General features: G+C 34.1%; 1 protein-coding gene across 8 annotated transcripts in view; it reads left to right on the forward strand.

Annotated features, from left to right (window-relative positions):
* ATRNL1 (attractin like 1) overlaps positions 1 to 19486 on the forward strand; it is a 494732-nt gene that overhangs the window by 249861 nt on the left and 225385 nt on the right. For all 8 annotated transcript variants that reach the window (XR_005821433.1, XM_040563153.1, XM_040563155.1 and 5 more), the window contains exon 25: positions 2990 to 3051. Coding sequence is in view for 7 of the 8 variants with exons in the window: in XM_040563153.1 (XP_040419087.1) it covers positions 2990 to 3051 (62 nt within the window). In the remaining variant the exon portion in view is untranslated. The remainder of the gene's footprint in view (positions 1 to 2989; positions 3052 to 19486) is intronic.

A 19486-nucleotide genomic window follows, 5' to 3' on the forward strand; every position in this document is an offset into this window, starting at 1 on the left:
TAGTTTTATGCTGGAAATTTTGCATGTTAATTCACAGAGGTCCTTTGGTTTACGTAATTACTTACCACATGGCACTTGGTAATAGTATTCCGTAGGAAATTATGGAGCTGACACTCTTCTTGATCTTCATTTAGAAGATAGAGACAATATTTACGGCATCCATAGGCTTATTAGATATTTTGGTGAAATTGAGGGCTATTTAACTGTGATGTGTTGCAAATTGCCAATGAAAAAAAAGAGATATTAATCTCCAATATCTTTAACTAAAAAGTTAAAAACTGGGTTTGAAATAATTTTCCTTGTCTCATCCTTTGTCTATGTAGGCACAAGAAAAAAAAAAAAAAAGACAATAACATTTGTATATAGCTGAAAATCCTATGGAAATAAATCTTTGTAATTATGTTATGGTTCTTTGTGTCAGGGTTAGATTCATGACATTCCTTGCTCCTTCATGATCTACTTGTAGTTAAAATATGTATCAATTTTTTGGTTAATATTATGTGTTGAAATTAGTCTAAGATGCACGGTACTGTTTCTTCAGAAAATGCTGTAGTTCATCTTTTAAACACGAGCTTACCATCATTCAAAGATAATGTTTGATAAAATTTGAAATTACTTCTGGAATGGAACTTTATATTTTACTGGATTTTGTTTGTTTGTTGTTCTAAACTATGTCCTGTACAACCAAACAAGTAAGTTTTACAGATAGAATTTCTCATGTGGGTTTGTAAACAAGAACTCAAGCAAAAAAAACATTACAGTTGCTACAGTTTAAGTAGATTATGAGACTAATAGTAGGTGGAATATGTAAAATCATTCTTATTGTGTGTGTATTTTGTAAATAAATAAATAAATAAATAATATATATATATATATATCCCACCTTGAGTTTAGGGATATGCAAATCATATTTAATCATTAGTATGCATACAAAACCATTGAAATGTTGTAAGTATGCTTGTTTCGTATTTGCTGTGTGTTGAAAAAGAGAAATGATGGCAGTACAGTCGCTTAGAAAAAAAAAAAAGATGTAAAACTGTCCTGATATGAGACTGATCAGATTGCAGTTTTCCATGGCAGGACTTTTCCTTGACAGTAGTTGTTTCTGGAGTAACAGCGTCTTTCAGTGAATGCTGACACCTCAAATGAAAATAATTGCAGTAATGCAAAATATAATTGCTCATTCAGAAAATAGCTTTTTAACAGTGTCACAAAATATGAACTCTGTTGAAACTGGCATGCTTTTTTCTCTTGGTATCAGTTCATCTCCTGAAATATGGTACTTGCAGAAAATGTTCTGGAAAAGCCAGCAGTTAACTTGAAAGCTAAATATTATTTGAAGGGATTCTAGCGTACATTTAAAGTACAGATTTGATATAGCAAGCTGTTACCAAATATTCTTAAATAATTGTTTCTGCTTGGGATACACTTTTATATTGGGCCAAATGAATCTTCATGTCCTTGCTCAGGTTTTATCTTTTCTATGGAAAATAAAGGTTATGTTGGCATTAACAAATACTTTGCCAATTTTGCCTAATTTTGTAATTTCTATTCAACTTTTTCAACTCCCTAATCTCTCCATTTTAAAGCAGTATTCATCATGACAAGTATTCATCATGACAGTAACCTAAGTTAAAGTTTCTGAGAACATTAAATTTCTACTTATATCGAACAAGTGTAAAAACACTTGTAGATTAGACTGGAATAGCAAGTCCGACCATTTTTTTCTCTCCTGCTTTGATCCCACATGGTTGTCAGCTTCTTGTCTTTGCGCTGGCTCCAAGGCCAGAATTACTTGCAGCAGTACATTGCTAGTAAAGAGAAAGCAGAAATTATGTTTAAGAGATGTGTTTGCATGATGGTGCCCCCATGCTTATTTCTGGTATTCCAGTTTGCATGTTGTTCCTTCCTTAGGGTTTAAGTTATCTGGCCTATGGTTAGCTGTTTGGCTGACACAAGACAAAGTAATGCCATTATAATACTAAAGTTTATTTATTATAGCTTTGTGCTAAAAAAAAAAAAAATACTTCTTGAGTGTCATGAGTTATAATTTCAAAAGTTCACAAACTGACTGTGAAAGGGAGTCAAACTAATTTGGAATAATTGCTAGCCATGATCAGATCTTAACTGCATGAAGATCTCTAAAATAGAGTTAGATAAACACTTTGTGCAATTCAAAGTAGGAAATTCTGCATAGCATTAGTTTAATAGTTACACTTTATGAAACAATGAACAACTCAGGGACTTAGACATATTTGCAGTTATAACTTGAGTATTAAGTGCAGTCCTTAACATTAGTGAAAAGTAATTATAATAACAATTATGGGCTCTATTCCATGTAAGTGTGAGTGTGCGTCTGTGTGTATGCTTAGAGATAATTATTAAATCTTCATGAAAAATTACAGTAAAGAGTTGAACTAATGCATGTTCTAGTGAGGTTGTAGAAATGTAGCCCGAAGGAACATTTATTACTTTGTCTTTAAAGTAATTTGCTTTGAAATAGTTTATTATGCACCAGAATTTATCTGTTTTTCTTTTAAAATTAACATTCTTTTAAAATTATGCAATTAAAATATTTTAAATGTATTAATTTTAAGCACAAAATGTTTTTTGTCATTTCCAAAACTATGTTTGTGTTGTAATTAAAATGGAAAATGGTTATAGTTAAAACATAGTTGACTATAAAGAAGATTTATATCCATATGATTTCTTAATATTTTGCACGTTGCTTTCACTTTTTATACCAAGCAAGTTTTACATGGATATTTCTATTAAATTTAATTCAGTAGAAAGACTATATTTCATTGTTTTTATGTTGATACAAAGACATGGGAGTTAGTTATGCTTCTCACTTTATGGTGAATGCAGGTGTGTGCACACTAGACTGAAATTACACTTGAAGCTGATCATCCGTGAAACCATAAAGCCCCAGCCTAAAAAGAACAGTTGGCTCTGAAAATGTTGTAATTTACTTCTATTTTATTTGCAGATTGCCTTCTCACAGCACAATACTATCATGGATCTGGTGCAGTTCTTTGTCACCTTCTTCAGGTAAATTGCTTTTTCTCTTTTTTGACTGAAATCATGCTGATTCTATACCGTCAAAAAAGTACGCTGCCCAGCTCCTTAATCTTAAGAAATGTCTGAAAGGAAGTCTTTAAACTGTGTTCAGTAATTTGCACTGTGGAGGATCAAGGCTGTTACACTGCAAGTAAAGGCAGCTGTTGGCATTGTTCATATATCAGTGGTACAGTCTTCACACTTATGCATCTGGCTGATCTTTATGCAGTATTTCTTATTACACTGATTAAGAGAAGCCAGCTTTACTGATGTATTTTTTATGATTTACTGAACTATTTTGCGTGCATGCATTTTTTTTTAACTGTTTTACCAAATTATTAGAAATGCGGTTTCTGTTCAATGTCTTATTAAAGTTATTTTTGAATAAAGGCCCCCAAATCACTCACTTTCATGGATTAGAGGTGAATTGTGAAAGGCAGTAAATGATGGAGGAGATTTAACTGTGGCAGCAGCGCAGGAATTGGTTTCCTCTGCAAATGGACAACTATTCTAGGATCTCAACAAAACTCCCTTGAAAGACTTCTTAAAAGTTCAGCTGTCTTATAAAATGTCACAGACTTTAATATACATGGATTAGTTACAGTGCTTTGAAATCATGCTATGAATATATTCCTCAATAGCCATGAAGTGTATGTAAAATGCAAACACTGGCAGACAACTGTGTTCATCAGACTTTGTGTATTTTGAGAAATGCCATGCATTTATTTCACAAGTTCACAGTACAGCTTTTCTCTCTGCTTTAATCACCATCCTTTGAGGAATGTTATTTGACGAATCAGACACACAATGCTGTGAACAGGCCAACTTTTATGAACTGCTGTCACCTATAAAGGGGCAGAAATGAGCAGACCCTGAAGTATTCTGCATCCAGTATGTTGGCTAATGGGCACTTAAGTGACTGATGCAATACCCCCCATTTTTCCTTTTTCACCACAAACAGACCAGTAACATGCTGGTTGCCTAATGGTCAGTCTAGAAGTGTTTTGTTTTGTTTCTGGGAAACAAAAATCCAAAGCAACATCCAGAAAATGATGGTGCTCATGTGAACTTTAAGACAAACTCCTATTGAAGAAAGCAAAATCTGTCCAAATGTGATAGAACAGGCCTGTGACAAATAGCAGAGGCAGATGACTAAGAGCAGTTTATTTCTTCTGTGTGTCATAATGCTGGCTTAGAAATGGTAAACTATAGGCTGTATGATGGTAATGTCTTCTGTATAGATATATTGTGGTAGCTTTCCTGGTATGATGGTCTATCTGATATGGTTTATTCTGAGCGAATGCAAACTCACCATGCTCCTGATGAAAGATCTTGCTTTGCCTATGCTGAACGCTAACGAAACAAAGGCCCATCCAATACCCCTTACTGAAAGAAGGGGTGTCCTAGCTGGCAGCTCTGGTACCACTGCCTTTGACACAGCCCCAGTGTAATTAGAAAGGCTTTCAGCTAGCATTCATTTCAAGAAGATGGGCTTGCAGCCATCTGCAGCATAGCATTAATATCCAGTTGCAGAAATTCTTACATTTTTTTTATTTTTTTTATTTTTTATTTTTTTTAAGAAGCAGGAAATGCTATGGGTAGTTCATTGCAGCAATCCCAGCAAGGACCAAAAAAGTTTGCAATTAATGGCAAGGCACATTCCAAATACCCACATATGTCAAGCTAAGGTTTGATTCTTGGGCTTGATGGTTATGGTAAGAAATGGAATGTTTATCAAAATACATTTTAACATCTTGATGTAGGGTTGTATGCTACCCCTCAAAAAATGAATGAAAAATGTTGAAACATCATTTAGAAACATCTTTAGGTTTTCTTGTGGCATTTAGAGTTTCCCAAAACTGAATATCACTTGGCAACCTGTTTAACCAGGAGTGTCATTCAAAAGTATAAGCAAACTGGATTAGTAGCAAAAAGTGTGCTTTTAAGAATGGTACTGTGCTTTTAAGAGCTTCTCTTGAATGACTTTGGGCTAAGTTCTGTATTACGGTATAAACAAAATCATTTGTGTGTGTGTATGAAAAAAATCAGGCTGACTGGTCTGGACAGGCAGCAGCCTCATGATTAGAGTATTCATCTAAGAGAAGGGAGACTGATTTGTGTGCTCTTCTGCCTTATTTTTATCACCATGTCAGTGCTGTTGCTCCTGGGTTATCAAAAAGTGGGTAACTGGGGGAAAGGCTTTCTTTGGGTTCATTTCTGTGTGATTAGGTGTGGCTTTAGGAGACTTCAGATCCAGCCACAAAGCCTGGGATGCAGAGGAGTGTTCTGGTGCTTGTAGATGTAGGCAGGATATCTAGGAGCTTAGGAGATCTCATACTGGGTTTATAAGAAAAAAGTAGAAACAAAAAGAAAAGCACATAGTAGAGTCACAATACACAAAGCAGGTTTTGGAAGGTAAGGGAAGGAGGTTGAGTTAGTCTGAATGAACTGAAGGCATACTGGCATAAAATAAGTTAATTGCACTGCAGTCCCAGTCAATTAACTCTGCTCAGAAAATTAGTCTGGGCCTACAGCTTGGCTAACTGGCTGTCTCCAAGACAAAAGCTTGTACTATCTGTGGGTTTTTGTTGGTGTTTTTTTTGTTTGTCTCTTTGTTTGTGTGTGTGTTGAGCACAGAGCTATAGCTGTTAGATCGCCATTTGTATTCTTATAATGGAATTAAGACAATCACACATAACGTCACAGCAGCACTCCCAAGAAGTAACTACTGCACATGTAGCATCCTCACCAACATCTGAGGTAGAAAATGGTCAGTCACTGTAAATGATCCAAAGAGGAAACTGTCAGGTTGGACTAATAAATGCAGTGTGTATTTGCAATTGTAGTAGATTTATGGAACATATTTCCTGTGTCCTTTAAAGAGAACCAGACCCTGAAAAATTTAGAAGGAAAAAATTCTAGTGTAGACACCATTACAACTTTCAGTAGATTTTAAATTGGATGTTATTTCCACAGGATCAGTAGTCTTAACAGGCTGCAGAATATTTCTAATAGGAAAATGTAGCAATAACTATTTTTTTTCCCACACTAGTGGACAGTGTTAGTTATACCCAAGGAAACTATTAATATGACCTCTCCAAAGTGCTTTATAGTAGTCAAGGTTTCATCTGAAAATTTTGCTTCAACAGTTTGCAACCCAGCAAAACTATTTGAGTATTTTTTCTTTTCTTCTTCCTTCCTTTTTTTTTTTTTTAACATATATATATATATATATGAACTGGATAGGAATGCAGTGTGCTAAAACACTGGCAAATTATGTTGGTTAATAGTAATATCTACATCATGTTTGCCAGCATTATTGAAAGAACAAACAATTGTGTATAAACACACGTTTAATGTGCTTGATGTCAAAACATGTTTCAACCAGCCTTGAAAAAAGTGCATTTGTCTAGGACCTTCTCCCATCTAGTATGTTTTCCACTCTTCTGAGCACAGGCTATAGCCCTTCTCACCATGGTTGCCCAGCCAAACCAAGAAATAGGTTTGTTTGACAATCACTGTTCTTTTTAAGAATCATTCATATGTAAAGCTTAAAACTGTTCCTTTATGGTGTGCGTGTTCCAGAGTAAAAGATGAAGTATGCATTTTACTGCTTCATCCAGAAACATGAGAATAAAAAGCATCTTTAGAATTTTCAAGATGTATCAACAATTTGAAAAGTATTATTCTGTAAGGAATTTGTTTTAGACTAAACATAAGAAAACAAAAAAGCTATGGTTAGATGCGTAACTAACGCACGATCTACTATTTTACAGCCTAGAACAGGAAAATGATAGAAATTCAAGTTCTCTTGAAGAAATAAGCAGAATATATTATGGGAACTGTAGGGCCCCAGGCCATGATATTTGGCTGGGTGTGTGGGTGGGTGGGGAGGAACACTATTTAATGTCTTCTTTTTTATACTGGGTTGTTTTGTTGTACCTACTGGTGTAGTGACCTTTTCTTTGAAATCAGAAATGCAATCAGATATCTAAGGGTAGCAACAGATTCCCAACAGTCTTATTGAGACTGTGGCATCTGTTTTGTGTTCCTCAATTTTTTTGTTTTAGCTTATGCCTTGAAGACTTCTAGCTGTCATACCAGTCGAGAAGTGTGTGAGTTTTTTCCACCTGCTTTGAAGCAGTAAAGATCTCATTAGAAAAATTTCACAGGCAGCAAATGTGAATGATCTTTCTGCTTATACTAAAGAAATCCAGTCCTCACTATTACAGACAGTTTATTCTGATGTTGCCCTCACCAGTAAACATGCAATAAGCTAAAGCCTGACTTTTTTTTTATAAGCTATAATTTAAGAAGGAGTTTTCAGTGTCAGCAAATCTTACATGAAAATATTGTTTTAGTTAAGGAACATTTTAGTTATTTTCCAGTAGTATATTGAGTGTCTTTAATTTCTGAAAACATTTTTTTTCTTTAGATCATATTTTATTGCATATAAAATTTTCAATGATCAATATTTATTAATTTTATTTTATAGTATTTGTCTCAGTAAATCCTGAATTGAGAGCTAACATACTCCTGAGTTCTAAAGCCGCTTCTGAATACAATTATGGTTAAGAATTTATAACAGTACTCATGCATTTCTTGGAAACTTTGTATCAAGAATCTGAAGCAGAACTTCTGTAAGAAATGCATTTTTTTCTCATAATCCTGTGAGCAAGAATTTGAAATGGATAACAAAATTTAGCTATATGTATTGTTGTGATAGGCAATGATACACAACTGCTACAGTCACGCCTATTTTTGTAAGGTGTGTTTCAAATACAAAATACCAGCCATTAACTTAGCAGGCTTTTCTCTGAGCATAGATCTTCTCTATGCTCTCAGAATGATTCCTTCCTTTGTCTGTGGTTCAGCTTTTCAGGTGGAGCTGCCAACTGCTGGATTTTATCACTGGCTGGAATGGTATGCTTTCATTGCATTCATAACACTTCTCCTTACTACTGTGGATTACAGAATTTCCAATTTGTAATGGGTGGAGTGATATTAGGAAATATGGAAGCAAGTTTTTCTTGCTTGCTATTAAGACATTTTATGAAAGCTCTGGCCACTTAGGATCACGGGGTACACTCTTGTTGACAGACCTTTCTGTGTGCTACAAGTGAGGAAAAAAAGCAATATTCAAAATATGGCCAGTGTTTATTGCAGGAGGAAGGAATGGGCATTTAGATTATGACAAGGACTAGTATGAGTTACAAGAGGAGATACTGAAGAAACAGATTTATCACCCCCATCTGTATGACTGGGTGCCAAGAACTCAAAGCAGTCCCTTCAGTTAGGTTTCATGCAATGAGAGTGGATGGCTGCACTTCAGCTGGTTGTGTCAGATCTCCTGAGAGCTTCGGTACCTGAATGGGCCATTCTTGGTGTAAATTTGCAACAGGTGAATTCCTTTTCTTTACTAGCATCCTTTGGTGAATCTGTGTGGTTTTGTGTTTTGGTTTGGTTTTGTTAAAAGCAAGGATGATAAATTAATGCTGGATTTTAGCATGCTTAGTTTGGTGAGATTGCCATAAAATGGACACAGTGCAGTCTGTAAGGATCAGATCATGTTTGCCATGGCTAGATTCTCAGGAAATGCAGAAATGCAGAAGTCTTTTAAATCAAAATTGAAATATTTTCTGGTAACATGAAAATCAAGTTATCATAGCAAAAATGGATTTTACATTTGGGGCTAGAATAAAATTGATTTTTACTTAGTGATGCATTAAACAATTTTCACCTGACTTCGAAGTAAAGAGTTGTTTGACTTCCACTGGGACAAGCACATCTATGCTGCAGTGGACAATTTCAGGTTCTGTTATTGTTGAAAATATTTGTTTTTGAACTGTGGAATGCAGCTTCATGTCTTCTGTACTACAAATCACCAGGAAGCTTTGCCATCACAAGGTTATTTGATATATTTATATTTCCTGAGAAGGTGGCCACTTGTTATTAGCCTGCAGGCAAAGGAGATTCCCCAGTACCACTGGACTGGTGGCTCTTCAAAACAATGGACGAGTCATTTAATTCCCCGGTGAATAGAACTGTTTTCCATTATTTTATTCTTGTTTTTCTTCTTTCTTTGTTCATCCTTTTGAGTCATTTGGAAGTGCATTTGAGTGCACTAGAGCCTGCAATATTTTGATTTCGACAAACTGTGTTCCTCAAAGAACAAAATATTTGCTCAGCTTGAAATCTGGAGGTGGTCTATGCACTTGCTTGATATATAGCAGATTTGATTTTTTCCTTCCTTCAAATATGTGCATTTAAAATTTTCCATATCTGACTTCACCTATGTGTCAAATGTAGTATGGGAGAGCTGTTCATTGTGCCTGGTGAAGTGTTTAATCCTACATTTTGCCCAGTTCATACTATCTTGAAAAAAGTTCTGTGGCTGCTTAGCCGCCGATGGAAGTTGCATAATCAAGAATAGATTTGAAATTCTACCTCTTGTGGGTTGTATTTTTTCTTGTGGCTGCATGAGAGAGTAAGTGCTGATCACAGCTGAATTAAGTTTGATGAAGGGTATAAAAGAATCATTATGTACAATGGAGCAGTTATACATAGACGTACAAAATTATTAGATGGGATGCTTCATATATAAAGCTCCATATCCCATAAGATATATTCATTTTTTTTCCCCAGCAGTGTGATGCTTGAATGTAGTTGCGAAACCATATCAGCATGCAAATAATCTTTGGGTGACAGTAACAGGATTTGAAAGATTTATTTTTTTCTAAAAAAAAAAAAAAAAGGAAAAAGGAAAAAGAACAACCAAAAAATGTACTCCAAAAAGCATTTTGTCATTTCTTCTGTTTTTGCAAAATCTCATCGGAATCAAAGCAGCCATTACGTAGTAGTGTTCACACCAGAGGTCTCTGAAGGTGGCATCTATAAGATATTTTGCAATATTTCTGCAGAAAGTATCAATGTTTTTTTAATTATTTTATTTTTTGAAGATTCAGTTCTGTGCAGGCTCTCTTACTCTGAGACAGTTCTGTAATGTTTTACATTGTATTTTGTCAAATCTGGTTAGTCAATTGTTTTCTCAGACTAAAGCAATGTTGAAACTCACAGCTATTTGTCTTTTAGAGTGCTTAATCCTAGTCACTTTTATGAAACTCCATCCACTGCACTTTAAACAAGGACTTAGAACAGGTTTTAATCTCTGATAAATGGACTTGAAATTTTGCTTTTGTTGTTTTAATTCAAAAGAGAAGTAGTTCTGTCTTTTTATGACAGTACATGTAATCAGTTGCAAAGTCAACTTCAGTAGTTTGTTTCCAGATGTACATAATGAAGTGGGGTGAAAGCTGATGAAGAAAAATAATTAAAGAAAAAGGGAGTAGAGTTTAGGCAATAATGTTATTGTCCACTACAGCAAATTATAAGGTGCTTTCTCAAGCATTCTGCCAGTCTGTCTTAGCAGACACAGTTGGTATGGCACGCTGTGAAATGAGTGACATCAAAGAAATGAGCTATCTGCTTATGGCAGTAAAGAAATATCGAGGGTCCTTGTGTTCAAATCTAATAAACCAGAAAGAGAGGAAAGAGAGTGGCAGACTTAATGTCATAGTGTGTATTTAATAACCATTAAATATTAAAATATTAAATATAATTATTTTTGAAAGGAGACATCTGAATTCGAAAGGAATTTATGCAATCAGCTTTTAAATGGAGTAATAAAAAAAAATACTACAGTAAAATTTCCCCATACCAAACAAAGCATTTGGTATGGAAAATTTTGTTTTTTATCTATATGGCTTATTTATTTATTTATGGGTCTGTGTTACATTTTGTCAATAAGATACAAGATTATGGAAATTCTGCTGTGGACTCCACAAGCTTCCCTAAACCATTAGAAGAACATTAGATTTACATTAAGAAGTAGTTAAGTCATCAATTTATATGCTAACATTGGATTTTAGTCTGTACGTGTGGCTTAATTATGTTCTGTATAATAATTGTCTTCCTGTGTGCTTTTAATATTTTTATGATATTTTAGGAAAACACTCTACAGTTTCAAAATTATATCCCTTTTCTTACATGTCTTGAATATTTTCAGTCAAAATTGTAAATATGTTCAGGGGCATCAGCATTTTTGTATTTTTTATATAGTACAATTACAGAACAATAATGATGGTTCTTTGGTCTAAAAATCTAAGCATCCTTACTCTGTCTTCAGGAGAACTTCTTTTAATGGGGCTTTTAATAGGGAGAGTTATGACTTCTTAACACTTACAGCTTCGAATATATACCTTTCCTCTTTGGAAAAGGTATTGGAAATGGTATGTAAAGAAGGGAAAAGTCCTTAAACAAAGTAATAAACTTTTTGATTATATTTGAGTCTAGTACCCTAAACAGTGTTGTCATCAAATAGATATGGCTTGGTGGCTCTCTAAATGTATTTTGTATTTGTGCAATTTGTTGTCAAAGTATAAAAACCAAACTGAAAAAACAGCACGGAGAGCAAAAAGAATGAGGGGAAATCGTTAAAAAAAAAAAAAAAAAAAAAAAGCTGTTGCAATAATGTGAATCTTTTGATTTGGCAGGCTGCTGAAATGAGGCTTTTGTTGGCAGTTCTTTTTCCCCAAATTCACTAATATGCCATAATTTTAATGAAGGAGAGTTTTCCTTGCTTAATGTAAAATTTTAAATAATTATTATAAATCAGCAGAATCATTGCAAAAAGCTGAAGTGAAAAGACATCTATTTTCAAATAGAAACAATATATTTAATTTCTAATTCTTTTTGAAAGTTACTGCAGAAAATATTAAATTCTGTATATCATAATGTGTCTGGAAATTTCATGGAAATAGTGTTTTCTTTCTTTTTTTTTTTTTTCCTTTTTATCTTTTTATATATATATATGTATATATGTATATATATACAACAACACTTGTTGGGAGAAATATAGAGTATTTCACCCATGAAGGGCAAAACCATAAAATTATTTGAAATATGAAAGTCTTTTCCATGAGTAAAAGAAACATAATCACACTTTATGGGTGTGATGTTCTATTTATTCTATGGAGATTAACTTCAGTTTATGTTAGATTAAACCTCTTTGATTGTAAATCTTCTTTATTTGCTCCTTCAAAGAGGTGAAAGGAAGAACTGCTGAGAGGTAAAGTTCACATCCAGAGCTTTATTGTGTAATATATTATAGATTCCTTTTGAATGGTTCATTTCTGTTTGATATTGTATTGGCAGAATGAAATTTGGATGTCAGTCTTCCAGACAGTATCCTGATGTATACTATAGCAATTTTCCTTTTTAAGTTGTATATACAGGCCATTTGCATAACAGCATCCATTCATACTTTACACTAGTAGCTTCTGGTATGGCTCCTGGTATATTTAATATGAAAAGACAGCTTTGTGTGGGTGTTTGTGTGTATATAAATTATTTATGTATGTAGTAAAATATACTATATATACAATATATATGTGCATGTGCATTTATACATTATATAACGTTAACTATAATTATTTAATAATCGTAGAATATCCTGATTTGGAAAGGACCCCAAAGGATCATTGAGTCCAACTCCAGGTTGTAGGTTATAAAAACCTACATTCTCTGTAACATTCAAGCATATATACACTATTGGAGGGGAAAAACTAACAAACAAAAAAACACACACACACAAAACAACAACAACAACAAACTTAATTTTTCGTAAATATATTCCCTGTATGGACACATTTCTTTCCTCCTTCCAAAATCCCAGGATTTTGATGTTTCATTGCACAGCAAAGACCAATAAAGCAAAGAATAATAAACCTGTTCTTTGTTGGGGCAGTTGTCAGGGAATGATTTCAAACCATTATAGGAGTTTATGTCTGGAAGATGAGGGGTTAAGTTGCTTTTCTGCATTCAGTACGAATTAATAAGCAATTGAAAGAACGACGTGGTAGCTGTTCTTACTAATTAACTAATATTTATTATAGTGTTATTTCATTGATGCTGCTTACTTTAACTAAAATTTAAGTTCTATAAAAAGCAGTAGATATTGATATTTTAAGCTCCCTGGTGTCAGTTATGCATTCTGTACTTAAATTGCAAAGCTTTATTAATAGCAATATTGAAGTTTTATTGTATTATTTAATTATGTTCTTCCTCCTCCTCAACAAAATAATTTTGGTTACATTTTCAGTAGTCTTTTTAAATGCACTTCTCTACAGCTTTTTCACAGTATGCTCTTGACAGTATGCTGCTTCTAAAGCTCATTTCCCTTTCTTTCATGTATTTCTTTTAACTTCTGTAGAGCAGTCAAAATGTTTTATGCCACAACAACATCCAGTGCTTCTAAGGAGACTGGTCCAAGATCCCTATGGCGTAGGGATACGGCTTTAATTTCTCTATCACCTTTATTTTAGTTCCTCTGTAATGCTACAGATCTCTGCTTCCAAAGCCAGTCTCAAAACAGAAAGACTGCTCCCATCAAAAATATTTACTATGGCCAATTGGCCACCTAAAGGCAGTGAGCATCTTTTACTACAGTAAATCCTTGTTACTTCCAAAACAAGTTACGCTCCACATGCAAAGTAGCTGGAGCATCTCAGCCTGTGCATCTAATCCTTTGTTCATAATTTGTTTTATGCACAAGCATGCATTGTGGTCCTATGTGTCAGTGTTTGGGTGAACCAGTCCATGAATACTTATACTGTGCTGCCCCACTCAATATAGGTGATTCATCTGGGTAGAAGTATTTGAGCAGAGGCAGTTCATAGATATTTCTTTAATTTTTGTTGTTGTTTATATTGCTGTTTACCTAAGCCGTAAAACAACCATGTTCTATAACTCTATAACTCCATTCTTCTCCCGTAATACCGACATAATTTTATTTTATTTATATATATATATAATATGTTCACATATATTTCACAAGATATACTTTTTTTTTTTTTTTTTGAGTGGACTCAGTACTCATGAGCGGTCTAGGTGGCTGTGGTGCAAACTTCTGGAACATTTTAGAAAATGATGTCATTGGGATCATTTAGACTTGTCTAACAATAGTAAGTTCATAATTATTTGATAATAAGCTTGGATCACTTATTTCTTTGTTGTTGTTTGGCTGGGCTGGCTAGTCACTGAGAATTTCCAGAAAAAAAAAAAAGAAAAAAAGAGACACAAACCATGCCACAGAATCCAGCTGCAGCAGACCAGTATCTTCTCATGGTCACACTCAGGTCAGTGTTCAGGAAGCACCCAAAAGCTAGTGCTACCTTTGTGGGGTTGGAATAAATTGGTTGATTTAGGATCTCAGAAGATTAAACATATATCCATATGGTTAATGACTGCCCTCAAGAAAGGGTTGGGAAATCCCATCTGATGGGCAGAAACTGCTAGTTAAAGGAGTTGATTTCTTGAAGGGGATTTACTTTGATTCCTTGTTAAAATACAGCTGATACAGAGGACACAGGCTAAAAGAAATGATGCTTGGATGAGATAATGCTAAAGGATTTAAAATTCTACGCCCATCTGAGTACTATTGATTCCTAAATGGCACATCAAGTTTGGAGATTTAAGCACGATCTGCCATTATTTTATTTATTTTTTTTTTATTTTTATTTTTTTTCTCATGTCTGAGCATACTTCCTGTAGAGGAGAAAGTAGTGATGTGGTTACATGATATCTTTAACACTAGGTTGTGTCTGAGATTATAGTAGTCTTCAAGACAAGTTACAGTATTTCAGAGTTTTCCAGGCACCTTTCTTCAGAAAGCTAGAAAGCTAAGAATGTGGTATTTTCCTACCCTAAGAGTAGGAAATTCTTTAGATATGATTTCCTGTTATGTTCCTCAATTAAAAGGACTGCTCTGATACTAGGTGGGAATCCTCACAGAGGTTTGATGTTTTCTTGGTGTACAGCTGGAGTCTGCGCTGATGATATTGGATAGGTGGTAGGCTGACTGCAAGGAACACTCTATTGAAATTCAGGAATCCAAAATCTTTAAAGCGTTCTTTTAGGTTTACTTATATAAATATAAATATATAAATATATATATACAATAAATATATATATATATATATAATAAATATATATATATAAAATATATTATTTTTTAAAATACATGTTGAATACTCAAATAAAGAGAAAAGCTTCTACCAGTAAACAGCTGAGTTTCTCTACATTCTTATCCCTATTGTATAATCTGTCATCCTTTTCTCACATTAAAATAGCTACATATTAATGTGTTCTATACCTGCAGAGCTGCTCCTGGCAGTTACTTTGCTGTGTGACCTGCAGAAAGGGTACACAGATTTTCAATCACCATATTTAAGAAGTTTTGCATACATTAGAGAACAGTGATTTCATCTGACTCTCTGTATTTGCAGGTCTTTTTTAAACCATGAACTAAGATATTTGCATTATGCCCTTGTATTGTTTGTAAATTTTCATTTAAAACCTTGGTCAGTAATTTTATGAACTGCATCACCATGCAGATGCTGTTCCTGGTAATCAACCATGACACAGTAAAACAAATATAATGTGTGTCTCCTTTATCATGCATCCTTAGCAGACATACGGCTCTGCCTGGGAGGACCAGATTAGACAGGGCAGTATGTGTTTCCTTTTAACTGTTATTCTGTTTTTATAAGGTTGGTAGTTGTGAACATGTAAGAAGAGAATTTTAGGGGCAACTTAATGTGACTTTCATGAGATGCTTCAGGTAAGATTTATTTATGGAAATATATAGGTTTTCAGGATTGCATCCAGAAATAGCATTTTAAGCACTGTCATCTGGATAAGAAGAATTAACCATGTAATTAGTTTCAAGTGAACTTGAAAGGTGTTGCTTAACTTGCGTGAATCCCACCTGAGAGAAAAATAAATAAATACAAATTTACATTTAAATGAATTTTGGTTATTTTTGAAGTTTTAAATATTATCTTAGATCATTTGCTTCATATTCAGACACTCCTTTCACTTCCCAGTTCAGGAAGCAAGAACTGAGGGCTTGAACCCTTTGTGTGGCTTTAGGATTGGAAGGGTCACCATTGAATTAAATTTCCCTTTTTTTTTTTTTTTTTTTTCTATTTTATGGAGAAACTGCAGAGAAAAAGTTGGTGCTCAGGAGCTATTGCTTTATACAACAGGGAAGGAAAAATCGGAATCAGAATGGGACATAGATCTAGGCTGTAACAGGAAAAAATCTTGCTATATTTAAGCATGTACAACAATAAAATGAATGTAGGTGAAGAGGGAATGATTGCCCAGCTGTTAACTGAGCAATTGCAGAAAATGGCATGTGCATGGTACTGCTGGTATTAGTTATTTCTCAAGAGTACCTCTCACAACTAGCAAAAATAAGAGGAGAAATCTAAATCCACTCAAACGGTAATGGTGGCTTAGTAGTCAGCATGTTTCATTGCCTGTGGAAGCCTGATATTTCTTAGACCAGGAAAGAAGGTCTATTGTCTGATGTGTCTTGGCTCCGCAGAGTCAAGATTTGTTTTCATGAGCCCACATACTATGCCCTACTGTTGACGGGAAGCTGAATATCCTCCTCCATCACCAGCCAAGGTTACTTTCCCTCCCAGTATGCACATTTTAATTTGGAACTCTAACACTTCATTCCCAGAATCATTTAGAATTGTTACCTGTTGAAATACTACTTGTAGTAGTGCTTGTAAAACTCTGTGATTCAGAAGAATATAATTAGTCATTAAAAACATCAAAAAGTTTATACTGCTTTCATATGTATCAGACCCCTAATAGTATGTTTACACTACTTTGTGCTTCAGATAATCCTGTTGAAATCTTTGGAGCAGCTTTTCATGTATATTAGTTAACACAAGTAAGGATGGCTGAACCTGGCACATCATAATCATAAACACAATGTTCTTGTCAAGTACAATGAGAGAAATCAACTGCTGTGACAATAATTGCTATTCAAATTCGTGGTTTTAGAAAAATAATTGTTCAATTATTTTTATTTTAGAATTGTACTTGCTTTATAACATATCAATTAAAATGTGTTCTATTTGCCAATAAAAAGGCAGTAAATAATATTTCAGAAAAACAGCATATGTGATCTCTTAGGAAAATTCTACAATATTAATTTAATAACAGACTTTGGTGACTCATTTTCCTTGTATTAAGCTACATTAACAAGCTTTTTTTCATTTTCATTTTTTTTCCCGAATGCTATTAATTTTGGTTCATATTTCAAAATATAGTATGAAAGAGAAACATTAATATAGTGCATGGAACACTGCTAAAATTAATGTTGCACTGTGAAATGTACATTTTTTTGCTCTTGGCACAGATAGTGAGATGAAGGGGCATGAGGCTTGTGGATCTGTAAGGATATTTAAATGTTGTTTCATCACAGCAAGGTCTAAGTAACTAAGCAACAGCTGTCTTGATAGTCCAACTCCTGTTTTCAAAAGAATACTTAGGAGGACTTACACTTAGGAGAAGTATAAGTGTACACATATAGGCACTAAGTGAGACCTCTATACACCTAAAAGACTGATGAAAATAATTGTTGTGTGCTTATATATCTGTTAATAAGCAGTGTGGACAAATAGGAGCTTATCTGTTGAGTGAAACAGTTGGTGCTGAGGACTGACATCGACACTATATATGTCTTGTTTTTTCACGTTGGACTAGCTTGAGTTTAGATCTGTGGATGTAAAGTCCATTTGTGCCTAGACTTACATATCTTCCAGTATATCCTCCAGTATAGCCTCGAAGCATCTTGAGCTCCAGGACTGTTCCACAGTCAAAATATAATGCCTCATAGCATGTGGTGACAGTCCGTAAAAAGCTCACTCCAGATCCACACTAAACCATTGTGGTGCTCAAAATAGAATCCCACAAAATTTTTAATTTTAATGGATTTAAAAGTATATTCGATTTAAGGTAGTGGGTTTGTTTGTTTGTTTGTTTGTTTTTAATATTTGCTTTTATCCAATATGGAAATTTATACTCAGCTGTTATGCAAATTATGGCTTAAATAAGATCTTTTTTTTTTCATGGATTATTTAATACATTTTTGGACATTTTCATTTCTCTTTTACATGTTAAATAAAAAGAGAACGAGAAAAGAAATAGTGAAGGATGGAACATTTTGTTTTGTTCTGTTTACTTTCCATTTATAACATTGGTTCTTGAAATATTTATATTTAACTAATGAAATAGTTCCTTTTACATCACTGTAAAAGTGAGTAAATTATTTTCCCCTATATTTATCCCAGTGATTTGAGTTTGTTTAAAAATGATCTACAGGTTTCATTTTAATTTGCAGATACCAAGCAGGAACACATCCACTAATACCCTTTACAGTCTGTACTAGTGATTAATCTTATTTTTTTGGTCTACCTCCTAATCACACAGAAAAGTATTTCTCAGTTACAGAAAACACTGCCATCTCAGTCCTCAGCTAGGCCTCTGGACTGGGCTAAATATGTCTAAGTATGATGTCTTTTACTTTGTACATTTAACTTTTAATATGTATGTTGCTAAAATGGTTGTGCAGGCAGTAATTATTCCTTGCTTTTTTCCTTTTCTGTGTTCTGATAAGTCTCTCCAGGAAGATGCTGTGTAGCCTAGACTGTGCTGCTAGACCTTGCTATTCTATTGCAGCCCTTCCTTGGCCCCTTTCCTCTACGTGTCAGACATGAACTACTTATCTTCAGGGCTTCCTCTTCAGTTTGTCCATTCTTTAATTGTTTATTGTCTCCTACTTAACACTGAGATGATAACTCCCAAACACCCTGTAAGCCATGGTGATGGACTGCTCATTTTCAAACTTGCATTTTCAGTGTTCCATGTGGTTTGAACAGGCAACTGAGTGAAGCTATGTCATTACCTTCCTGCTGATCATTTCTTTGATCTAGAGACTACAAAATCCTGATAACACTTGGGCCGCTATAGTTTTGAGTGTGTCTTACCATAATAATTGTCTTATTGTGTCGATTTACATTCTAAGTGCATATTCATTCCATCTGTACTCTGGATCAACATTTCATAACCCATCTGCATTGCAAAGTCATGTCTATTTATTCTTTTTCAGTATATGTGACATTATGTACAATTATAATACAGAAAGTAAATCATAATAATGCCTGAGTTTAATTCAAATTGTTCTCTTCCAGCCTGTGTTTCTTACTATGTATTTCCATGCTAGATGAATGAAAGCCTTAGTATTTTCTCCCTATGGAAATTTATACATGCTGTAGACTAGTCACCTCTTGATCTTTTTAAAAATTGAAATGATTGAGCTTGTTAAAGCACTGTCAGTAAAAGATTTTCTTAATATTTTATTTTATTGATTGATTGGTTACTGTCTCTATTCTTTCCACATTGTCAACCTCCTTCAAAAAACATGGACAGAAGTTGTTCTGTAGGCAGAATTTCAATAACAAGTCTCATAGTATCTGTTTTGGCAACACCAAAATAGTGATAAATT

This window comes from Cygnus olor, chromosome 7 (assembly GCF_009769625.2).
Source record: "Cygnus olor isolate bCygOlo1 chromosome 7, bCygOlo1.pri.v2, whole genome shotgun sequence".
In the NCBI taxonomy this organism is placed as follows: domain Eukaryota; kingdom Metazoa; phylum Chordata; class Aves; order Anseriformes; family Anatidae; genus Cygnus; species Cygnus olor.